This window comes from Lampetra fluviatilis, chromosome 26 (assembly GCF_964198595.1).
Source record: "Lampetra fluviatilis chromosome 26, kcLamFluv1.1, whole genome shotgun sequence".
Classification (NCBI taxonomy): Eukaryota; Metazoa; Chordata; class Hyperoartia; order Petromyzontiformes; family Petromyzontidae; genus Lampetra; species Lampetra fluviatilis.
The window spans coordinates 4755577-4782185 of NC_136300.1; the positions used below are offsets into that span (position 1 = coordinate 4755577).

The 26609-nt window shown below is 43.6% G+C and overlaps 1 protein-coding gene across 1 annotated transcript in view; it reads left to right on the forward strand.

The window, feature by feature from the left end:
* ITFG1 (integrin alpha FG-GAP repeat containing 1) overlaps positions 1-26609 on the forward strand; it is a 183083-nt gene that overhangs the window by 75856 nt on the left and 80618 nt on the right. Inside the window, exon 11 of the mRNA XM_078868563.1 lies at positions 23221-23371. Coding sequence (XP_078724689.1) covers positions 23221-23371 — 151 coding nt within the window. The remainder of the gene's footprint in view (positions 1-23220; positions 23372-26609) is intronic.

A 26609-nucleotide genomic window follows, 5' to 3' on the forward strand; every position in this document is an offset into this window, starting at 1 on the left:
CCACCACTACATTCGGTGCACCCTCCGCTGCTCAACGAGTCGATGTTACTCTTTTGTTCTTTTGGTAAAGTCACGTATAAAGATAAAATAATAAATAAAATACTAGAATACGACGTTTCGATTGCAACGACGTTTCGATTGCAACACAATTTAGCATTCTCAGGAAGAATGTAATCAACCAGGTAGGGTGTTGACTGTTATGTTATCCGACTCTCTGTTGTCTTACATTACATTTCTAAGTATACTAGATTTGTGTTTCTATTTCATTTATACCTGATGATGATTGTTTGTGTTGCAATCGAAACGTCGTATGCTCGTATTTAATTTATTATTTTATCTTTATACGTGACTTTACCGAAAGAACCAAAGAGTAATTCCTGCAGTCGCGAAAGCTCCAAATTAAGATTGAGTCGATGTTGTTTAAGCGGAGGCAATCCACTGGAAACCCAAAGCAGGCACAGGCACCACATTCGGCGAGCGTGCACCGGCAAGGGATTTTACCAGGATCGGCAATGCGGAGGTGCAAAGGGCACACTGTGGCCCGCTTTAGGCAGTCTTCATCCTTGTGCGGACCCCTGCCTGCCTCGCACACGCTGGCAGCTCCAGCTTTTCCCTCCCCTCCACCCTCGGGCGATTGCCGTTGATCAGGGCAACGCGTTGGCCCCGCTCTCAGGTGTGCGCCACGCTGCTTGGGACACCGCGAGTGCCCCCCCCCCCACCCCCGGCCCTTTGGCACACATTCCTCACCGACGCAAACGAGAGGCGACAGCTAATCCGTGCTCCCCCTTGCAACCGGGTCGCGCGGCAAATGTCACCACCGCAGGTGCCAGCGGCTTTTCCACCCTGGTAGTGCTGGGCAGAGTTGGGGCTACCGGCGTTAACCCGCTCCGTGAGCAAGGGAGGGAGCGACAGGAGTTGCCTACTCAGCGCCATGCAGGTTTTTTTTCGCGGTTGCGCAGCGTGCCATTTGGCTTCGAAGTCCCGACGTTTTGTACCACGTTCTGGGAGCTTCTTCAGAAACTGTAGACATTCCAGCTGTGAGTTTATTGTGTGATGAACAATCTCATTGCGGAGCCCGCTTGTGTAAAGGATAAAAAGGCCACCATTTTCCTCTGCAAAATATATTTTTCAGTTCCTGAAGAAGCTCTCAACACGTGGAGCTAAAATGTCAGACATAATGCCAAATTGCACGCAGTACAACGCCAAAAACGCAACGGAGCACTGAGTAGTTGCCTTCCAACTATGTGATCTGATGGGGGACGACGTTCAGCACGGCGCAGAGAATCTGCGTGCCGCACGTGAACATCGTAACGTTGGTTTGTAGCAGAAGCCGGCTTGTGAATTTCTCTCAGCCAAAATCACTGTGGCGTACACATAGGTCCCCTGCGCGTAAAAGAGCACCACAAGAATAGTGGGTAATAGCATCATATAATACACATACATGGAACCTTTCCCAGGCTGAATGTTGGCAGGTAATATGTATCTTGGCCATGCATAAAAAGTTTTCCTGCATTCCCTCTGTGAATTCTGGCAAAATATAAGGAATGGTCGTGTCACAGTTACAATGATGCCGTCCCCGTTGCTACCTGGCCATTCACCCACCCACCCGCCTACCGACCCCAGCAGTGCATTTCTCTGAAATAAGCTGCATGCCCCTGCTGTCAGAATATTCCTGCCATCCATGCTGTCCCCAACGGCTGCTGCTGTTGCTGTCGCCTGTGCTTTGTTTACAGCTGAGGTTGATTGCTTCCATCTACCTTTCATTTGGAAGTGCCAAGACACATCCAGGCGGCCTGTGGAGATGGATGTGAAATGAGGATCTGATCGAGTTTGACATGTCATGTGCTCTCTCAATCCCACCGATAAAAAACATTTCTTATTTTTCAGCCTTGTACTGTGTGTTCTCATCAGTAGCAAACATTCTGTGATTTATATTTTTCTGTACCGCATATATAGCTCGATATACAGATGTATTTGTCACAGGTTGCCTATCCACATGTTTGGTCTCAAGCTTAGAACAATGTTTGTCTGGCACCGGTGAGCAGAGCAAGTTTAAGGATGTGGCTGGCTGGGGAAGAGGTCAAAGGTCAAAGGCCTCGGGTCGACACCACTGAGATGCTGGATTTGGATCTGGGCAGCTCCCCATGAAAAAAAAAAATCTGGGTTCTCAAATTGTCGCAGTTTGATCTCAACCTGCTTTACCAGTGACTGCACGGAAAGAAAACTGCTGCAGCAGAGCCCCATAATCCACAGTGATATGGGGTCAAAATTTTGCGGATCCCTGTAATCCACGGCGCACTGCAGAGATTAGTGTCGTAATCTGCGGAATTGTCTTTGCGCCGACGCGGTGTGCGACGGGTTACGGGAGGAATTATCGGCGCGACTTGAGTAGTTGACGAGACTGCAGGCTACTGGGGGAGGCACTGGCACATGACTCGCTTCCATGACACATTCCAGCATTCTGAGGTTATGAGATTTTGTAAGGGCCAAATGGTACAGATATTCTTAAGAATCCAAAGGATTTTTGTAGCATCTCTTTTTTACTTTATATGTGAGTCGTAAAAAAGCGATATTTTACTGGTAGGAACCGAAAAAGCCTAAGAGTATGGTAGGACACACCTGGTTCCACCAGCCCACAGGGGATTATTGTGTGACTCACAAATCTCATTGCAGAGTGCTCGAGAAATAGCTCACCCTATTGTGTAAAGGATAGAAAAACCAAGTGAATTTGGTCGCGATGTCCTGTGAAAATATCTTCCATAAGGCATGATGTTCTGAGATTTCTTAATCGATTCTTCATCTCACGACACCGAGAGCACAACTTAAATATTTTGGGGGGTTATGGCCACACATCGAATGCAGTACAAATAATAAATATTTAAAAAACACTTTTTCAAAAACACGCTTTAATGAAATGAACTCCACGACTCCAGGAAGTGGCTTCAAAGCTTGCCATAACGTAAGGGACCGTGGTAAATTACAGCCAACGTCAGTTGACCGTGGACAATTAGACCCAAGTCGAAACATAACATATAGAAAAGATTGTTTAAATTTTGTAGGATAGAATATAGTATTGTCATCAGTATGACATAAGTATACCAAGTTTGCAGTCGATACCACATTGGGAAGTGGGTTAAAATTTAGTTACAACATCAACAACAACAGACAGAGTGAGTTAAATAAAATCGTGTAAAATGTCAAAGAGTAACGTTGGCCAGTTTGGTTATTGCATAAAGTTGGCCACTCCACGAACACACATTGGCCTAATACAAGCAACTGGCTTAGGTCTGCAAAAAGTGTAGGCAGAGTATTTTAATTACAAATTTGACAGTACTTCCGTTGCAGCTAAATAAAATTAATTAGCGTGTGCATTCATGGAGATATTGAATTTTAGATTCTGTGCGTGGTATGTTTTGACACCATTCAAAAGTGTAATGGAATGGTTCGCATTACTTACACTCTAATTGGAGCATGTGTAATTTTGGAACGTTTTAATTGAACGGTAATGTGCTTTCACATTATAAATTTGGCTGGGATAGATGTAAATATATATTTTTTCACGTATGCAAAAGTTAATTGCACAACATAGATACATATCGGGTTTCGATGAGGTCAAACATTGTTTCTGCAACACGATTAATTATCCTTTAGTTAATTTTTTTAGAAAAGCATGCCGTATAGCAATCCATAAGTCACATTATATAATCAGTATGAACGCATATGTGTGAGGACTTAAGGGATTTTTCTGAATTATATGTTGGCTTCTGCGCAATTCTTTGTCCTCGCTGTATGGATATAGAAGTAATGCATCTTAATAAAGACTTCCCTACACTGAGTAAAACGTACGTTCCCATTAACATGCATAGCATCATAAAGCTCGCATGATTTATTCAAGCCAGATAGTACAATGTGTTTCCTTACCTCTACTTTTCATATATAGATATTGCACTCGATCAATGTAGGTGAAAAAAACCCTGTTTAGCAAACCAAACAGATAGATATGCTTTGTGTTATTCCATCAACTGGAACCTCGCCATCTCTGAGGGTGGGCGTGTCATACAAATGATGATCCAGAGGTGATCCGCCAACCCTTGCAACCTAAGAGCATCCGATGCTCACTCTAGATACGTGCACGGGTTTTGTGTGCGAGAATTCCATATTTGGCTGCTGTAAATTTCCACGTGATAAGCCCCTGCGTTGAGCTATCATTTGTCACCAGATCACTTCTGAAAAAATTAACCCGTAAAACAAAGTTTTTCACTATAAATCCTTTATATGCGTGGCGGCTAGAGTCCTCTCGTCCTCTGGCTTGAGATGGCTGCCACCTATGGGTCAGATGATTGCCTGCCACCATTAAGCAATTGGTAATTAAATATAATTTTTTTTTTCCTAAAAAGTGTAAAGTTATGGAATTTTTTTCACGAAAATAAATTGTCACGCACAACGAGTCTGTGTGAAAAATGTCAGCTCGATTGGATCACGGGAAGTGGGTTAAAAAACGACCGAAAGATTTGCACGGTCGTAAGCGCGCAAGCAAGCAAGCAAGTGAACTTAATATAAAGGATTTAAAAAGAGATGTATATATCAGTGGGCCTTGCCTAGTAAAATATAAATAGTCGTGGAAAATAAATAGTAGCTTCAATACAAATCATATGTAAATAATATATTAAAATCATATGCTACTTGTGGAACGAATTAAACTGTACAAACCAGGCAGAGCAAACGAGAAACGGTGCAGACGAAACTCTAAAAACCGAGGCGGAAAACGATCGATTATTTCAATACAATCTCGACGTCGAACCACCACAATCCATTGAGCCAGCATTTGGTTGAATCGCTTCACGCCTAGACGCCAGAGGTCGCAACCGGGTACCCGATACCCATACCCTACCCGATACCCGGCTACCCGTACCCAGCCTTGCCACCGAGAGGGAGGGTGGAAACTTTTGCCTGGCGTGCAAAGGCTTCGGTGAAAAAACTCGAGTCGACGTGACGGCTGGCACGCACGCACTTGGGGACGATTGTGCGGCACGAGAGGCGTTCACGCCGAGGTTTTGTTTGCGGTGCAGCCTTCTTCGCTTTGCCCGTGCCCTCGTGCGCAGGGTGCTCCAAATCAACTATTGTTATTTCACAGTCGAGTCATTACACGATATTTATATTTAATTAGCGTTGGTAAAAAAAACTACATTTTAACGGGACCTAAGCCAACTTCATACAAAAAAATGTGTTTTTGTTAATTCAAAACAAAACAATCACAGCCGTGAAATTTATATTAATGAGAGCTTGGTGTACAACTGGCAATTACAGGCGACTGCATGAATTTTGATTAATGCCCGCCACCTATTTATGCAGCACCAAAAATGCACGCCTACTCGCAAGCCATCGCTTAGACGACTGTGCTCGCAGATTGTTAATGAGACCGAGAAATATGGTATGCCGCAGGAGGGAATTCCTGTGCGTGAGCTGTTCTGAATAGGCGTTGGAGCAACTGGAGAGGAAAGGACTAGATTACAAATAACACGGGAAATAATTAATTACCGAATCATCATCATTAACCATTGTCCATCCAATTCGAGATTAAGGCATCCTTATGCTATCGCCATCCCCCCTCAGTCCAGTGATGCGACAATCTGTCTCGCTTGAGCTTTTATTGAGTTATAAATCATAAACTTCATCTTCATAACCATTACCGAAGCTGACACCTACAGCCAATTCCCTAAATCGTCAATAATTCTACCCAAAGCACCGGCTTTTGGCTAACCATCGAACAAAGACGGTCGCTGTATCGCGCACCTTCAGATGTGCTTCTGGAGCTATGCACTTTTAAATCATCGAGATTAAAAACTCATCTCTTTAGAACTGCTTTTTTGTTGTTTAGTTTGTTGTCCTTTGCCCGCACCTCCGATTATATCCCGTGCATACATACACAGCACATAATCGTCTGGCCCTGGTAGATATCCACAGTGGAGATCTTTACGTTTGGTAGCCAATGCTGCACATTTGAACGTCAGGCTACTGCCACAGTGAGCAAGTTTCGCGTTCGTTTGTGAACAGTTGCACAGTACATTTTGCATTTGAATGACTTCAACTCAAAAGGACCACGTGATCTCCTGCCCTGGCTTATTGTCTGTTGATGTGCACATGCCGTGTTGATAGTTGGTTGTTATTTTGTTGCTATGGGGTTCTTGTCAGAACGCACAGTTCCGACACATTATCTCATCGACTAGTTTTGTTTCAGAGAAGGGTCATGCCTGCCGAAAATGAAGGCGTCACACAGTTAGGAAGCATTGCATTCACCCGGTGACTTACCATATTAAACGTGTTAGAATAGATTACATTACGAATGCAGTGCATTTTGGTGCAGTAATTATTGCAATATTCTTGTACACGTGAACAGGCTTATTTTCATAGAAAAAAATTCCCCCGGTGAGCACATTCTCTCATCTGGCATATATGCAACGTTACAATGTTTCCACTGTGCGGTGTTTTTCTAATTGTAGCCGCTTGGCTTGTGAAATGAGATAGAACACATACTCTTAGTTCTTTCGGTAAAGTCACGTAGGTAAAAAAAATGAATTTATATTTAATAAAAAATAAAAAAATAAAATCACGACGTTTTGGAGGCAACACCGTCAAAGCCAGATTTGCTGCATCAAGTGAGCACTTGATGCAGCAAATCTGGATGTGACTGTCCCACCTGTTGACGGAGACTTGTGTTGCCTCCGAAACGTCGTGATTTTATTTTTTTATTTTTCATTAAATTTAATTTCATTTTTTACCTACGTGACTTTACCGAAAGAACTAAGAGTATGAATCCTTGCAGTCACGAAAGCTTCAAATCTAGAGATAGAACACATTGCCCTGCATTTCGCTCAGCAATCCTCTCCATCTGACTATTCCGTACAATTATTTGAGCTTAATTTTATTTTTAAAAATAGACAGCTGCATGTCCCAAGGATGCGCTTTGTTGTGCCTTTATCTTATTGCCGCAGAGATATCTGCACTAATACACCGTACGGTGCGAGTGCATACACCCTGATCGCAAAGCGCCCACAATTGGCGTCTTCGTACCGTTATTTAAACTCTGAAACACCCTTCTTCTTGGTTCTTTCGGTAAAGTCACGTAGAATGGAAGTAATAAAATAATAAAAACAAAACATAATAAAATAATTCTCATGACGTTTCGGCCACAACGCAAGCAGCCATTCTTCACCTGAGGACGGCTGCTTGCGTTGTGGCCGAAACGTCGTGAGAATTATTTTATTATGTTTTGTTATTATTATTTTATTACTTCCCTTCTACGTGACTTTACCGAAAGAACCAAGAAGATGAATCCCTGCAGTCACGAAAGCTTTAAATCTGAAACACCCGCTACTCTTTCACTCTTATCTGCTGATTCAGCTGCCAGTAGTCAGCGCTCAACCTTTTTGCTGGCTAAGTGTTTCTTAATTTGCGGCAGATGCTGGGGGAGTTTACGAACGCGGGTATGTTTCTTTATCGAGCTTGGGTTGTTCGTGAACCAAAGACATGAGCAAAAAAATTAACCCGTAAAAACAAAGTTTTTCACTATAAATCCTTCATATGCGTGTTCAATGGGCCACAACCCAGCCCACATTGGTCTTTGAAACGGGCGGCTAGAGTCCTCTCGTCCTCTGGCTTGAGATGGCTGCCACCTATGGGTCAGATGATTGCCTGCCACCATTAAGCAATTGGTAATTAAATATAAAAAAATGTTACCTAAAAAGTGTAAAATTTAGGAAAAAATTTTTCACGAAAAGAAATTGTCACGCACAACGAGTCTGTGTGCAAAATGTCAGCTCGATTGGATCACGGGAAGTGGGTTAAAACACGACCGAAAGATGTGCACGGTCGTAAGCGCGCAAGCAAGCAAGTGAACTTAATATAAAGGATTTAAAAAATACGTCTTCCCTCATCGCGTATAAACTTGCAAGAGTCTAACTTTGCCTCACTTACAATTTTTGTGAAACTGATATACGATGGATACTTCGTTTTTTTTCTTCTGCGAAGTAAAATTACCTGGACAAGGGGTAAACTGTACGTTTTTATTTCGATTTGAAGCTTTCGTGACTGCAGGGATTCATCTTCTTGGTTCTTTCGGTAAAGTCACGTAGAAGGAAAATCATAAAATAATAAAAATAAAACAGCGCTTCAAACCATTGGAGCACTGTCTTTCCGACAGCTCTGTTTCTTCACCTGAGGACGGCTGCTTGCGTTGTGGCCGAAACGTCGTGAGAATTTCATTTTATTATGTAAAATTTTTATTTTATTTTATTATTTCCCTTCTACGTGACTTTACCGAAAGAACCAAGAAGATGGACGTTTTTAATTTGAATTGTTACGTAGTTTTCCTGTTTAAAACCCGCTTTCTCGTTTCGATTATTTCGCTTTCATTCGTGCTCGGTGGTTTATTTCAGTCTCTTGGGTTGTATTTTTTTGGTGTTGGGCTAAGATTAATGTGCTATCGCATTGCGCAACAACAAGGTTGGTTTATTAGGACACGTACCGCTGGGCCACGCATGTCTGCGTATGTGTGCGTGTGTGCATGTCATTTTGAACGTAGTCTGTGTACGTGCACACAAACACATGTCTGTGGAAATGTAATATTGGCAGGGGCAGTTCCGTAAATTCAGGCAATCATTTCAGGCATTTTGAAGGGGATGCGTTGTAATCATTTGAAAATAATTCAGTTTATTTTTTCTTCGACAATCCTAACCAATTAGGATTGTCATCGCGATTGTTTGTCCACCTTTCTTTCTTGGTAAATACCGCGGTGTCGGATGTATTCCGATGAATCGACGCTCATTCCCCGCTAGGATGGCAACAGTACGTACACTTTTAGCGTGCGTCAAACATTCGGTTTGTTCCATAAATAAGCAATATTTTATTAAACTGTAGTTACCATAAAAATGACACCACCCACGTGTATCGAAAATATGACTGTGGGGTTTACCTAGTTTGTGAAACTGCCAGACAGCATTCGTTCATCTAGTCAAGGGGAAAAAAAACTCCACTTACTCTCAAGAAGGGTGGGTCAGAAATATCCACTTCTGGGTCAGATGTATTGGCCGTGTTCTTTGTCCGTTCGTTTGCATGTTGAATTGTGAAACACGCGTGGCCGGAGAAAACCCACACGCGTACAGGGGTGACGACTGAAAACACAGGGACCAATGGTCAGGAAGCCCTCAACCCTCCTGCCTCTGATAGGCGGCTTGCTGCCCTGCAGGTCGGCATCTATCATCTGCCTGTGAGCCACCAACCCTGCTTAAAATGAGCCGGCGCAATCGCTTGCACTGACAAATCTGACGAGCTTTGTACTTAAATACAAAACAATGCTAACTGCATCGTCTTCAACTTGAACTTTAGTTATAACCAGACGAGAGGCCATCGGGGAGGGGGATAGTCTCTCTTGGCAAGAATGCGTGCAGGCGCACAGTCATCACAGTAGAGCTGCTCTTGTCTGCGGTGATGTGAGGAATGATTAAAATGGATTTTATTCTTCACAATACCAAGACGCATTTGTCATGCGGCTCCGATCATCCACAAAAAATATTGTGTGGATAATAGGAAACTTTTGATTTACAGCTTTCGTGACTGCACGGATTCATATATTTGGCTCTTTCGGTAAAGTCACGTAGAAGGGAAATAATAAAATAATATTAATATAAAACAATAAAAATTCTCACGACGTTTCGACTGCAACACAAGCAATCATCATCAGGTGTGAATTGCTGTGGATTTCACACCTGATGTTGATTGCTTGTGTTGCAGTCAAAACGTCGTGATAATTGTATTGTTTTATATTTTTATTATTTTATCGTTTCCCTTCTACGTGACTTTCCCAAAAGAACCAAGAATATAATAGGAAACTGTTCTGCAACGTATGATGAAAAGAAGGTGGATAATCGGGGATAATAGGCAGACTAGGGCGCCACGGTGGTGAGATGTTAACTACCTCGCCTGGTATACAGCACGTCGAGGGCTCGGTCCTGACCCTGGCGCTTGTATGTTTGGAGTTTGCATGTTCTCCCCGTGGTCACGTGGATTTTTCTCCAGGTTGTCCAGTTTTTCCCTCCACCTTTAAAATCATGCGTTTAAGAGTATCTGGCTCCATAATGCAGGCTGCAAAACATTTCCATGTGATAAGCCATTTCGTTGAGCTGTCATTTGTGGCCAGGTCGCTTCTGAAAAAGGGCTGTGTGTAGCTTAGTGGGCCTTACCTGGTGAAATAAAAATGGTCTATAGTTTTGTTTAATAGGTGCCCGGATAAAAGGAGTTTTGCGGACCCTAGGTCACCCGCGGATAATGGGAGTCACGGGTAATACCGTCACGGATAAGAGGTGGCCGACTGTAAGCTCCAAACTTAAAATCGGAGCAGAAAAACAAACGTTACAACAATTGACGAATACCATTTGCTTAACATTTCATCAACTGAAGCTCCGTTTTGAGAGAAAGTTATTGCTTTTATTGGAAATTGTATTAAAAATAAATCGGTTTAACGTAAGCACGCGGTGGGCAATATTAAATTATGGAGATGAAGTTTTGCATGTGAATGCACTCACATTTTATTTAGTTTGGGTACACATTGTCTGCTCATGTATCCAAGCTATAATAAAATGTAATCAAGTGTAACATTATTATCTATTTTTTGAGATCTGCCGGGGAACATTTTGATGAAGCTTGTTTGTAAAATCGTCTAGTCGGCGCCAGATTGTCGACGTGTTCATCTTTTATTTCGTGCAAAATTAAGCAGCGTTTAAAATGCCTTCGCTCTGTAGCACCACTGCATCATTACGCGCACTGAAACATTTAAGGGGTTTTCTTCTTCTTCGAAAACGCTAATTATTTTAGAAATTTCGAAAGTGTTTCACCGTGAGTCATTATATGTTTGCTCGTGAAGGCTCGCTCGGGAGTTTTATGGGTGGCGCTATGCCTTGTAGATTGTTTTGCTTCACGCTGCAATCCTGGCCATCGTTCGCAACACCACAGAGGCAATTGGTATCCGAACGTGGCCTGAGTAAGTCCTGGAATAAATGACAATGCATAAATGCGGACTTGCTGAGGTCTGCCGATGAGCATCAGTAAATCAAAAGACGAATACTCGTAATATTTGGTTTTTTCGGTAAAGTCACGTAGTTAGAAATAAATTGAAATAAAACAAATCACGACGTTTCGATTCTGGCTCACGGACAACACCAGTGACGATTATTTGAACCGGTCCTGGGCCTCCCCTAGGTCGACTCAGCCTCAAATGAGTACCTGGTGTGGTGTGTAAAACATCGCTAACAGCACTTGCCCCACCCCCCTACAGGCTATACGGAGGATATTTGTCTTTGTTGTCTATGTATATAGGCCGTGATAGGTGCTCACTGACAACACTTTCCCCAGATGTCTGTTAATGCTGTAAAGGGGGACAGGGGTCAGTCTTGACTTTGTCTTGACACCGTGGGAAGCGTAGGTGAGGCATCTGCCATCCGTCTTAGTCTACCCACAACACATGGGTGTGTCCTGTAACCTGCTGCTCCGCAGCCTTCCGCACTTCACGTGGCCTCAAAGCGCACGTCGCCTGACACAAGCACTGTGGTGACATGGCCGTCATTGTGTGTTTGGATGTATGGGCAATGGTGGCGTAGTGATTCGCGTCCCTTTCCCGGGCCAGAGAAAACGCGAGTGCTGAGTGAAATCTGATTAGTGCTGGGTCTCCTCGCATTTGACTCTGCATTGAATGAGTACCTTGTATGATGTGTAGACATCAGTAAATAGAGAGTGTCGTGCTGGCTACACCCCCCCCCCATGCGTCGTTCCGGCCTTGATAGATGCTCGTTAACATTGACAGCCTACGTGGGCTACACATGGGATCTTTGTCTTTGTCATATTTCTTTTGATCCTGCCTGGTGTAAACACAAAGAAAAATGAATCTCTCTTGATCTCTGGCCCAACCTGTGATCCGGTCTTTCCTTTGGGCATTTTATAAAAACATTATTGGCATTATAAACATTTACTTGGTAATATCGGGCTCATATATTATTTACGTTTTTCTAAGTTATAAGTACAGTATTGAACTCCAGACTGCAGGAAGCAGATGCGTTTTGGCAGATTTTTTTTTTCCCCTTTTTCTTTTTTTGTTGCGGCAAGCAATCGACTGCCAGTGTGAGTGTCACTCATTCGCCATTCGGCTGCCACCTTTTTGAACCGAGCACGTCTATTTTCAGCAAGTTTTGATTCCCTACCATCTCTCCCGTGCCAATATTTTCATCTCGCAATATTGTGTTGCATCGAGCATGCAATGGTCTCGCTAGGCATTAAAATGTGCAAATAGCTGCATGTGTCCAGAGTAAACATACGTGTGTGTGTGTGAGTGTGTAATTAAACACATTACGTGCCTGCAAGTTTGTGTGTGAATTTCGTTTAAATTAAATGTGGGTCACCGGTGTGTCACACGGAGTCCGTGAGCATTCTGCAAACCCAGAAACGCATGGTTTGATTGTTGGATGCACAGAATCCGTTTCTGAGCCAGATCAGAGCCTCTACGGGTCGCTTCAGTCTTGAATGAATTACTTCTGCAATGCAGACAAAAGCAACTTGCTGGGCATGCTGATGGTGGTCCTACCACTTTGCATGCCATGCTGACCCAAAAAGTGACTTTGCTCGGCTGTATTTGGTATCTGTTTATTCGTTTCATTAAAAATATTTACCAAAATATTAATTCCTGGCACAAAGCACAACGTAAGTCAAGTTAAATGTATTTGATTAACCAGGTTGAGAACTCAATAGGCCTGGTTAGTGTTATTTACAAAAGTGGCTCTGGTTAACAGAATGGCTAGAAAAACTACCTACATTTTGGAGCGAGCCTCATGTGATTTCAGTCAAAGTACCTGCAACATCTAAGACCTAGAAAATGTCCGCAGCGTTAAAGACAGGGGCTTTGGCAGGACACGTCGCTAAGAAGGGATTGTGACCGACGGTCAAGAATAGTGGACAGGCACCCAAGCAACTGGGACGCGTCAGAGAACGAAAAACGTCGTCCGAAGAGATGGAACGGTGCAATCGGCTCGGGCCGCGGGTACCGGGCGGATTGTTACGTCGCACAACTGTGAAAGATGGTGACAATTTGAGGAGGCCTTTTTCCTGCAGTGGATCGATCGTCGTCGTCGATGACGATGTGACCCAACGGGAGTAAAAAGCGTTACGAGTTGCAGAGCCACTCGTCGTGTGTCCCGCTGCGGACCTAGCGCTGTTACCCGGGCGCCTGGGTAGAGGTGCGGTGCCCAACACAAGCGCAAGCTCACCGGGATTTGTATTGCGAGGCGCTCCGGCGAAGAAGCCATTAGCCGATGTGGAATACGAGTTAACAGCAGAATCTGGAGGAGTCCTTGCAGGCTAATGTGGCGTGTCGGAACACTGAGACAGCCCCTCTGAGAACATGGGTCTTAGCAACCGTGGCAGCCTTTAACTTCTTCTGCGCTATATAATATGGCTGCTGCTGCTGCTGTTGCCCTATGTACACTTGCACTGTGTAATAAGATGAAACACTGACTCTCTCTTGCAATTTCTATGTTCTTTGCGTCTTTCGGTAAAGTCACGTAGATAGGTAAAATTTTTAAAATATATATATAAAATAAAATAAAACTACGACGTTTCGATGACAACGCAAGCAATCGTCATCAGGAGGATCATCAGGAGGATGAAGATCGCTTGTGTTGCGATCGAATCGTCATCGTTTTTTGTTTATTTTTTTTTGTTTATTTTTATTAATTTATACCTATCTACGTGACTTTACCGAAAGACCCAAAGAATATGAATTCCTGCAGTCACGAAAGCTTTAAGTCAAGATTTAATACATATGTTAGGTATATTTTAAAACCTGTTATTTTTTGATGCTCAGCACCTTATACCTCAGTTGTGCAAAGGCATGTGTACGAAATAAATTTAAAAAAATCTCGCCAAAATTGGTCTCTTTCATTTAATGGCGAAATTGCACCATGAAGAAGCACTTTTGTGTGGTATGCAGCGCAGCTTTAAGGTTATACATTCAGGTGGAAACGTTGCTGCGGCTCTGTTTTGGGGGGAAATGGAGAAATAATGTCACGATTGGGTTTTCAGAAAATGAGGAGCCTCATTACAGGCACTGGAAGCTAGTGGTGCCAATGGAGAGTGAAATGTTTTGGCCAATATTCGTTAATATTCATTATTCATTCACATTTGTCACCGTCAAATGCATTATTATACTGTATATAATATCGCGTGCAAAATTATATTTTCAATTTCAGCCGGAGCTGGTAGATTACGCGTTGGAAAGTAGATTGAATTGAAAAAAAGTGGCAAAATAAATCAAAATGCATTAAGCCAGTGGCAAATGTAAATCAAAACGAGTTCATTTGAAGCGATGCTACTGCTGCGCTCGCTCCGCAATCAAAGCTTACTTGATCATTCTGCACAACGCGCTAACGAGGATGTTATTTCCCGCTCTCAGCATTTCACGACACATATGCGCGGGGTCCTCTTCTGCCTCCGCGCTTTTGTTTTCTTTGAGTCTGCCCGTGGAGTCGCAAAAGACAAAATATCCAAGTGAGACTGATATTTTTGAATACGTGGGGTGAACCTCCTTCCCCCCCCCCCCCCGTGCCACTCGTTACTGATGACGGCACGGGCAGGTGATTGTTGGGACACCGCCGTTTTGTCATTCATTTTTAATGGGGGGGGGAAGCGCACCGCTGGGCAAGTGCCTCAGTAGGGCAGGAGCGGAAGCAGTACGTGCGGTCGCTGACGGGCAGCAATTCAATTCTCGACTGCAGTGTTCGCCAAGTTGTAGAAAATTAATAGTCCTCCGTATAATTCTCACTAAATCGCTTCATGTGCGCTCCTGAACTGTGCGTTTGCGTTGGATGAACCAATTTAGCATTTTGACTCTGCCAAAAAAAATCACTAGCAATTACATTCGCGTGATATTTATTTGCAGTTTAATTGGAAAACACATTTTTACGTTTTGTATATACCCGCGTGTGACAAAGACGATCGGGCGTGGTGCTGGCCACCCACCCACCCCCTCGTGTACCGTGCTGGCCTTCATAGGTGCTGGCTAACAGCACTTGCCCCTACAATCTGTTCAGGCTATATGGGGGATCTTTGTTTTCGTATTTTTCTTTTGTACACTGTATATGAAATGCAAATAAATCGATATGCAGCCCTTTCTCTTCAGAAAGCATTTCTTTTTAAATGTGGTTTTTAAAATGAACTCTTCACGCTGTCATGAAGATGCGTGCAGGTTTAATTCCCAGATTTAAAAAAAATACTGCTCGGTAAATAGCACTGAATATTAATGGCTCCTGAGTTACTCTGGGAAAAAAAGTCGGTACATTTTCCACTGCTGCGTTGCCGACGTTACCTGTGTTTCCAGCAGCCAGTGAGATGAAATGTATACATCTTTAAATCTTTAATCTTTCTTAAAGTACTTCGGTGCAGCAGACATTGAGGCATTACATTTTCTTCAGAAGATGTACAGTCGGAGAAAATCATAACGCCACCTTCATAAATAGAATTTGGCTGGGCCACTTCTAAGTTCACGGTTTTACTCAATTTTTACCGTGAGCTCTTCTTTGATCAGTTTAATAAAATATGGCAAACGACATGTTGGCTTACATTCACTTTATTTTGTCTTTGTTTTGACGTCGCGTTTTTTATTAGTCTGACTTTCTTGCCCCCACTCATAGCGCTTTATCAGTTGTCGTTTGACTCCGGGCAAGGAAATTGAAAACTGAAATGAACACCACGTAGCATCTCCCGCTCGTGTCCGGAGGGGACCGTGCATGTTTGCAAATTATAAATGTAATTAGACTGCATGCAGACGAGCTGTTTTCCTACAAGTGGCATCGCCACTTGAGGTTCTGAAGCCATGCGACACTTGACAAGTGGCAGTGACAAGCTGTCAGTCCAGATCACGTTTAGCAAGCGGTGTGTTCTACTCTGTTCACCCGTTGTCGCCCTCTCCAAGTCTGCGAGTCTTAGGAAATTAATTGAAAATACGCGTGCCTTCAAGTTAAGAGCTCATCCTGTCTCAGTTGGCGACAGAAGCACAATGCTTTATATGTTTATGCCGTGTTGCTAATGAAATTGTACAGTACATTTTTCGAAAGTGAAAAAAAATAGCTCCTTTCTTTCCTATGCTCTGCCGAAGATCGAATGATCTCGAAGATGTCAGATCTCGGCAGATCTAACAAATCGAGCAGGTTTGAGCTTGGTTCCCGTGTGTATAGTTGACTGTCAGGGTTTGCCAGGTGTTGTAGGTGTGCGGCTGTGAGACATGGCCAGATGATGGCAGTGCTGAGAATCACCCCCCCCCCCGCCGCCTCACCGTTCCGTGGGTTTTCTGGTTTCCTCGCCACGTTCCGAAACATTCATGAAGTCGGCCAAATATTAAATTGCAAGACCTCTGAAAAATTCATGTCCTGAGAGTTAATGTTACCTTGGTAAATAATTTTCATCACTTCTAAACTAACTGCCATTATTATTACCATTAAGCCAAAGGATCGGGAAAGGAAAAACATCGTATGTAGTTGTGAGCATTCATATGAACACTTGCACTGTGTAATAGAATGAAACACTGACTATCTCTTGCAATATATATGTTGTTATGTATATTTTAAAACGTGTTATTTTTTTTGATGCTCAGCACCTTATACCCCAGTTGTGCAAAGTCATGTGACGAAGACAGATTGTTTCAGACGGCTCCAGACGTGTCGTGTTCCGTCAGTTAAAATTGATTTTCGCGTCCACAATTAAATAACAATAAATAATTTACAGCCCTTTGTCGATACACCACTTGATGAAGACCCCCCCCCCGCCTGCCCCCCTCGTTCCGCTCAGATATCACCGACTGCTGACGTTAGCCGTGGATGGTAATGGAACTCGGGTGGCCAGGTTCGTCGCATTGTGTTGAATTCAGAGGTCGCAAACGGGTTTTGATTCCTTACCCGTACCCGGCCGCACCAGGGTCACAAATGGGTACCCGTACCCAGCCGGGTACGGGTACCCATTCCCTACCCGTACCCTACCCGAAATAAGTGACAAGCGGTTACTCACCAGTGACTCACGGCCTACCCGTACCCGGCCGCACCAGGGTCGCAAACGGCTACCCGTACCCGGCTGGGTACGGGTAACCGGGTATCGGGTAGGGTACGGGTATCGGGTACCCGGTTGCGACCTCTGGTTGAATTGTGTACGGGAGAATCAATTTTCTAAAATGTGCTAGAATTTACTTCTTAGTCTGTTAGCACATGTATAATAGAACATACAAGACGTGCCATACAAGTGAGGCAGTACAAATGGGACGAAAACAATTATAGAAACTTGATTGAATTCATCAAATCACTGCAGGGGTGGGGAGGAGAGTGAATTGTTGCTTGTCTAGAATACTGACAGCTCAAACGACCATGAGGGATTGGCCCTGGAAAACGAAAGTCACGGAATCGAGACATCTTTCTGACCAAACACAATTTTAATCCTCGGGGCTGGCACGGAACTGACCGTTTGGTTCAGCGGTAGAGTGATCAACTCGCAATCGCAAGGTTGCAAATTCCAATCCTAATGGGCATAAGGCCGAGTGAAATCTCTAGGACATCCAATTCACATCTTTGCATCTTGTTAAATCTATTCTCATTGGGGGGAGGGGGGGTTAGTGTAGTGGTTAGCGCGCTGCGCGACCGGAGTTCGATTCCCGCTCGAGACCAACACCTCTGACAATTATCTGAACCGGTCCTGGGCATCCCCGAGATCGACTAAGCCTAAAATGAGTACCTAGTGCGGTGTGTAAACATCGCCGCTACAGAGACAAAGCAGCCGGGCGTGATGCTGGCCACCCACCCCCTCGTGTGCCGTGCCAGCCTTCATATGTGCTCGCTAACAACACTTTCCCAACAGTCTGTTAAGGTTATACGGGGGATCTTTGTCTGGTTGGGGGTTGACTCAGCCGATAATCTCTCCAGGATCGATAAAAATAAGTACCGCCTTGTTAAGAGGGGTTCTATGAATAGACTTGTCCGTGCCATATGATTGCAGAATTTCTACCACTGGTTCAGGACTGTAAACAGGAGATGAGCACCACCTGAATGCCATTTTTTTAATAAATCATTTGCCTTTTTTAAAATCCTTTATATTAAGTTCACTTGCTCGCTTGCTTGCGCGCTTACGACCGTGCAAATCTTTCGGTCGTTTTTTAACCCACTTCCCGTGATCCAATCGAGCTGACATTTTGCACACAGACTCGTTGTGCGTGACAATTTATTTTCGTGAAAATTGTTTTCCAAAATTTTCCACTTTTTAGGAAAAACAAAATTTCATATTTAATTTAAAATACCAATGTGATAACAATGAAACTCTTACTCAAGAAAAACAGAAATGAATAATAAAATAAAACCGATGCCACGCATATAAAGGATTTATAGTGAAAAACTTTGTTTTTACGGGTGAATTTTCTGTCTGGTGTGTTTCAATTTTTTTACTTTCTTCACGGGTTCTTTTGTGCCGTCATTGGCAATCGGGCAGAGACCATCTACCTTGCTGCACAGACCCAAAACGGGGGATGTGTTTGCGTGATTTCCCCACGCAAGCATTAGCTGTGCCCTGAGCCACCCAGCCGCTTTGATTCCCTCTCCGTGGCTTTATGCTCCGTACAATGCCGTGCCTCTGCAAAATATCAGACTGAAAGTACAGGTAGCCTTTTCACGGCAAAGCTTCTACGCGGCGGCTTTCGTCGCACATTTACCGTAGCAACGGCATAACTGGAAGAGGCAGAGAGGCCATTCCTTTGTATTGTTATTACATTGCTTGTCTGAAGGCATTTCTTAACTTTACTCGCAGAGCTGCAGTGTTTTCATGCCACGTAAGAGTGGGTCATTGGTATGGTCTCGCGAGAGAGTTTCACGCGCGCGCGCGTGTGTGTGTAGCTAGTGCATGTGTCATTGCCGTGGGACTCTGGAGCCAAACATGCATACTAAGTTTTATTTAAATGAGATCTAAAAAAGAATTTGTTTTTAAGTATCGCTTGAGACAGACCCACAAACAAACGCAAGGCTCATTAGTCATCACAGAATGCCCCTTCTATCACTGGTGTCAAGGTACAAAGCATTTTCTGCTGATTAATGAATGCTGAGAATAGTCCAAACAAAGACTTGTTTTGCTCACATGAGGGTCTGGTGACAATCACAATGGGCAGCTGGCATATGAAAGCCGATTGGGTTTCTCATGCTAGCCTATACCCAATTGGCCATCTCCATGCCGAACCTCACAATGGATCCTCCCACCCTCAACCAGTATATATACAAGGACTGTTTTCTTGGAATTTCTCTTACTTGATGCAGCAGTCGTGCTATGACGGTTCCACCTGAAGACGGAAGCTTGTGTTGCCTCCGAAACGTCGTGATTTTTATTTTATTTTTATTTTACTTTTATTAATTAAAATGTTTAACCTACGTGACTTTACCGAAAAAACCTAAGAATATGATCCTTGCAGTCACGAAAGCTTCAAATCTAGAATCTCCATGCTTGTTCGTTTTCTTAGCTTTTTGGAAGGATCTGAAAATTGATTAACGTTGATATAAATGTTAATTTTGCAAGAGAAGCTTCGTGGGCTTTACCGCTTTTGCTGTGTTTAAACGCGCTAGCATTCTTAAGTTGTTTTTCATTATATTGGCTGCATTTGTGAAAATATAAATGTATACGGTCTTGATTAAGTATGCCGAGATCAAATGACAAAAACATTTATTACTTTATCTTTTGTGCACTTTGGGCACTCATTCCAATTGTAATATTTGCCTAGGGAAAGGTTATGGTAATACGTCATGCAGAGTCATTTATTCTCAGTGCACTTATGCGTGTGTGTGTGTGTAATATAGTAGCGGTTAGCATGCTGCACTACGAACCTGGCGACCCGGGTTCGATTCCCGCTCATGGCAAAGACCAGTGACGGATTATCTGAACCGGTCCTGGGCCTCCCCTAGGTCTACTCAGCCTCAAATGAGTACCTGGTGCGATGTGTAAACATCGCCGCTAGGGAGACAAAGGCGGCCCGGCGTGGTGTTGGCCGCCCACCCCCTCGTGTGCCGTGCCGGCCTTCATAGGTGCTCGCTAACAGCACTTGCCCCTACAGTCTGTTAAGGCTATACGGGGGATCTTTGTATAATATAGTCCAGTATATGCATGTATAAGTAGGAGAATGGTAGCATAGCAGTTAGTGCGCTACACAATCAAATAACAAGTGGCGAATCTTTTTCGATTTAAAGCTTTCGTGACTGCAGGGATTCATCTTCTTGGTTCTTTCGGTAAAGTCACGTAGAATGGTCTTCACCTGAGGACGGCTGCTTGCGTTGTGACCGAAACGTCGTGAGAATTATTTTATTATGTTTTATTTTATTATTTTATTATTTCCATTCTACGTGACTTTACTGAAAGAACCAAGAAGAAGTGGCGAATATCTGAACCAATCCTGGACCTCTCCTCGGTTGACTCAGCCTTTAATAAAGCGTATAATTGGTGCAGTGTGTAAACATCAGCACTGGGGAGACAAAGGTGGCCGGGCGTGGTGTATTTAAGGGTACCGTCTTGATGCGCATTGGTGCTCACTAACAGCACTTCCTTCAAGTCTGTCAAAAGCTATACGAGGCATATTTTATTTGCTTGCATATGTCCGTGTATGATCTTTTTTTAAATTCCATTGATGCTGAGCAAGCGGACTGTGAATTTACTTCCACTAAAAATCTAAACAATAAGAGCTGACTTTAATATGAAGGTAAAATTAAATCACATTCCAAAAACATACAGAGCTTTGATAAATGGGGGAGAACTTTGAAGTGATTTGCCTCTGGTCATAATGACGTTTTTTTTTTAAGTTCATTTAAAAAAATGTGTTCATAGGCAAAACATCAAATGTGATTAAGCCATATTTCTACAAAACATGTAATCATTTATTTTCCAGCAACATTGCAAGACTCATTGGGAAATTGTGCAAAATCCTTGGAAAATTTTAAAAGCCTAGCTTTTGTAACTCACTTCTGCGTCTCTATGTAAATTTATAAGTATAAAAGTCATTTGATGTCGTGTATGAGATTAAAGGTGGTCTATGTGCACGTATATGGGGTCTCTATGTAGGTCACTCAACATGGTCAAATCTGTCTCACTCTTAAGGTGTGCGTTAACGTGTGGGTTGCCTGCCAAAGGCATTTGAAACTTCCTTTTTGGGCCTTCAGTAAAGGAAGACACTGCCCACCCTTGTCGTACCATATTCTCCGGGTTATAAAATGCTCTGGAAAATAAGACGCATCAAAATTCTGTGCCCAGAGTCAATAAAGTTAACCAAATTTGGTCTCACACAAATACACACACACACACCGGTGAACGAAACGCACCCTCAACCTTTGAATGCAATTACATGGGAAAAAGGTGATTTCGTCGTCTGGAGAAGAAAGTACTTGTTGCGTTTCTGTGCATGCGCTAGCACATCACTCAATCATGCACGTGTGGCTCTGCGAGCTTGCGTGCCTTTTGTGCGCGAGCAAAGCAAGCTGGTTTTATATCTCAGGGATGCACAAAGGTGGCAATTTTTATGTCTGTGCCTAGAGATGTTTACACCGGTACCACTCTCTACTGTCCACAGAGTAAGGTTATTGTGCAGCTTATCCAGCGCCAATACTTGAGAAGTAATTGTTACTTGTAATTGTTATCCGTAATAGAGGTTCATCTTCTTGGTTCTTTCGGTAAAGTCACGTAGAAGGGAAGTAATAAAATAATAAAAATAAAACACAATAAAATAATTCTCACGACGTTTCGGCCACAACGCAAGCAACCGTACTTCAGACTCTGTCGCTTCGACGGACCTGGTTTTCACCTGAGGACGGCTGCTTGCGTTGTGGCCGAAACGTCGTGAGAATTATTTTATTGTGTTTTATTTTTATTATTTTATTACTTCCCTTCTACGTGACTTTACCGAAAGAACCAAGAAGATGAATCCCTGCAGTCACGAAAGCTTTAAATCGAAACGTAATAGAGGTTTTTTTGGGATTAGATCGCGTAAATATAAATGTGTCGTTAAACCCGCCACCACCCGACACAGCCACTTAGTAAGAGTTGTCACGTAAACAGAACGTGCCGATTCGTTACTTGTACAGCACACCGGTGTGTTGGAGAGTAAACCCCCAACGTTTACAATTCGAATTCGACATTTCACCGGTAATTACAACCATCCTCATCAGGTGACAGCCACATAAATATTTATGCGATCTCACGTTTATATTTATGGCCGCAAAAGCCTTCATATTAGACTGTAAATAGTTCCTTGCACTTATTCTCCCATGTACAGGATGCCATGCGGTTCTTAATGGGTGCTTGCCTACGGTACTTTTGAATGGTCAAACAGGATGGTATTTTGTGTGCCTGTGTGTGTGTCTTTTTTGGGCAGTGATGGTTATCGCAGTCGGGGATAACCGCAGTGTCCGAATCTGGTGACCTGAAGTCGATTCACAGCCAAGGATAGTTTCAGTGACGTGTGTTATTTAAACCTGTCCTCCGGCCATATACGAGTTCCTGGTGCAGTGTGTAAATATCAGCACTGTGCACATTAACCGGTGGTTGGTGAAAGCACTTCCCCCAATGATCTATGGAGGCTACACGGGGTATTCTTTGCATTTGTGATGGGGAGGAGCGGAGTTGTTGCATCTGCCACTGCGCAACGAAACCCGGAGACCCCAACGATTCCTGAGCACGGGCCAACATCAGCGGCGAGTGACAACTGAACCAGTCCTCAATCATTCTCAAACGAGTACCCGGTGCAGCGTGTAAGCATCGACGCTCGGAAAGCAAAGGCGGTTTTCCTACTCGCTCACTGGCAGCAGTGTTGCGTATGGCTATTTGAGGGATTCATCTTCTTGGTTCTTTCGGTAAAGTCACGTAGAAGGGAAATAATACAATAATAAAAAGAAAACATGATAAAATATTTTTTAATAAAATCGTTTATTATGTTTTATTTTTGTAAAATATTTTATTACGTTTTATTTTTATTATTTTATTATTTCCCTTCTACGTGACTTTACCAAAAGAACCAATACGATGAATCCCTGCAGTCACGAAAGCTTTAAATCGAAATTTATTCGAGGGATCTTTGTTGTGTCTTGCGCTTGTGTCCGCTCGTGCCTCCGCACGTGCAATGTACTGCAGCTCACGGACCGCGTTTCTGCTGGAGAACGTGCCCTGCACGGAGCCCAGCTGCAGCGCCGCAGGACGGATGCTGCAGCCCCTGTGGGACCTTCCTGAGCTGACCCGGCTGCCCAACGCCTTGGTCGCCACGTTCTTCGACCTTTACGAAGACGTGAGTGCACACACGCACACACGCACACATGCACGCACGCACACGCACGTACGCACACGCGCACGCACGTACGCACACGCGCAGTCATAGACACACAAAAGCAAAAATCCCCCATATAGCCTTAACAGACTGTAGGGGCAAGAGCTGTTAGCGAGCACCTATGAAGGCTGAAACGGTACACGATGGGGTGGGTGGCCAACACCACGCCCGACCGCCTTTGTCTCCCCAGTGGCGATGTTTACACACCACACCAGGTACTAATTTCAGGCTGAGTCGACCTAGGGGAAGCCCAGGACCGGTTCAGATAATCGTCACTGGTGTTGGCCGTGAGCAGGAATCAAACCCGGGTCACTAGGTTCATAGCGCAGCGCGCTAACCGCTACTGTACCGCTCCCCACACACACGCACGCACACACGCACGTACGCACACGCACAGACATAGACACACAAAAACAAAGATCCCCCCTATAGTGATAACATACTGTTAGGGAAAGTCCTGTTTGCGAGCACCTATGAAGGCCGACACAAGGGAGTGGGTGACCAGCACCACGCCCGGCCGCTTTTGTCTCCCCAGTGGCGATGTTTTACACACCGCACCAGGTACTCATTTGAGGCTGAGTCGGCCTAGGGGAGGCCCAGGAGCAGTTCAGATAACTGTCACTTGGAGATGCACACAGGTTTGAAGGCACACGGACACAGAGAATACCCTCAGTAATCGGCCGAGCTAGCCACTGCCCCAACGCCCATGCCGCCACGATCTTCAACCTTTACGATAACAATTATTTTAATAATTTAAGTTTTACATCGGGTTATTCATGCTATAATTGCATTTCACAACGCTGTACAATAATTATATGCAGAATCATATTCACGGCTTAATCCTATCGATAGCAATTATTAAGTAAATGCAACCCTCAGAAATTTTTAATTAATTAACAAATCAAGATATGGTAAGAAAACAAAAGGTATAAACAGACAAGGGTCTAGCGCTTAGCTGCTCACACCAGTATCAGCAATTAGTCCACCGAGTGACATCCCAGGGCAAGATCCCAACCTCTCACACAAGCCAGGAAACCTTCACAGGAGAGGTGATAGAGTGCCAAAAAGTGATGCCTAATTTAGACCAATCGGTCAAATGTCTAAAATGTGATTTGCTATTTATCAGTGTGTGTGAGTCTGTATTCGCACCACAGGGTGCATTGCAGGGGTGTGCGGCTGTGCGCGTAAATTTGTGTGGGTTGGCGTTGGCCTAACCAGCTACACACCCAGTGGACTGAGGTCGCTTCTTAGCTCTAGATTTGAAGCTTTCGTGACTGCAAGGATTCATACTCATAGTTTTTTCGGTAAAGTCACGTAGGTAAAAAATGAAATAAAAATTAATATAAGTAATAATAATAAAAAATCACGACGTTTCGGAGGCAACACAAGTCTCCGTCATCAGGTCGATTCTTAGCCACAGCTCATATCAGTTTGACACGTAGTAGGTTTTCGCGACCAATATTATTCGTAATAAAGGTTTTTTTTGGGTTAGAACGCGTGAGTATAAATGTGTCGTTAACCCGCCATCACCCGACACAGCCAACCAGTAAGGTTTGTCACGTAAGCAAAACGTGCCAAGTGACAAACCTTACTGGTTGGCTGTGTCGGGTGATGGCGGGTTAACGACACATTTATATTTAAGCGATCTAACCCAAAGCACTTTTATTATCTTGATTTAAAGCTTTCGTGACTGCAGGGATTCATATTCTTGGTTCTTTCGGTAAAGTCACGTAGAAGGGAAACAATAAAATAATAAAAATATAAAACAATAAAATTATCACGACGTTTCGACTGCAACACAAGCAATCATCATCAGGTGTGAAATCCACAGCAAAAAAAATTGAAAAAATAAATTCCACTGCAACACAAGCAATCATCATCAGGTGTGAAATCCACAGCAAGAAATTTTTAAAAAATAAATGCTTGCTGTGGATTTCACACCTGATGATGATTGCTTGTGTTGCAGTCGAAACGTCGTGAGAATTTTATTGTTTTATATATTTTTTATTTTATTGTTTCCCTTCTACGTGACTTTCCCGAAAGAACCAAGAATACTTTTATTATCCACAGCTAATATCAATGACGAGCAATATCTGAACTGGTTTTGGACCTCCGCTCCATAAACTGGCTCTTAAATCAATGCCTGCTTTGGTATATAAACGTCTGCACTAGGGAGACAAACAGCACTTTCCCCAAAAATCTCTGTGGGCTATACGGGGTATCTTTGTGTTTGCAAGCACTTGTGTCATCGTTGCCCATACACAACATGCTCAAACGCAAGGTTTCTGTACACACAAGGCCGCAGGTCTTTAGCTTTGTGTGATAGTCCATCCAGTCACGGTTTAACAATAAATCGCTTATCAAGTTTATATATAATTTATTAAATTCACGGCCCATGCACCAAATCACGTGTGCAAGAATTTATCTATTTCTTTTGTATACGTTGTATGATATGGGTTAACGCGACCCTGAAAGCCACGCGAGGTGTGCGTCGATGTTAGATGTACCTGTGCTATTAATTATTGAATTGAATCATGACCCTGAACCGCGACTATTCATTAAATTGGCCGGGGGGAGGGGGGGTTGGGGATGGTTTGTGGGATATGTGGGGGTGTGAAGGAGGCAGGGTTGAACCCTTCCTCCCCTGGTATCTAGCGAACCCCCTCTTTAGGCTGTGAGGGTGCGCCAGGGAACTGTGCGGCCAACACCTCGTAATCATTTTCTGTGCTGAGATGAACTAAAGCTCAGGCCGGCTTCGGCTGTCAATTTCTAACAACCTGTCATCGCACACGACCGAACGGGGTAATATTGCAGAGTACTTGTTATTTCTTCATTTGTTCTTTGTGTGTACACACGAGAACACACAGATCCCCCCTTATAGCGTATTGCAGTCGTGTTCTCCTATAACGTGGTAGTTGCATTATTATAAATCACGTTATAAATAATATGTAATGTAGGGTAAAGCGCAGCGCGCGATAACACATGAGATGCTTACGCAGGCTGAACAAAGACTGAGGCACGTGGGTAGCATCTCGCAGCATCCAGCAGCATCCCAATGCCTTGTGTCATGCTACGCCGAGGCAGCCGTAGAAACTGCTTATTCCTAAATTTCGATTTAAAGCTTTCGTGACTGCAGGGATTCATCTTCTTGGTTCTTTCGGTAAAGTCACGTAGAAGGGAAATAATAAAATAATAAAAA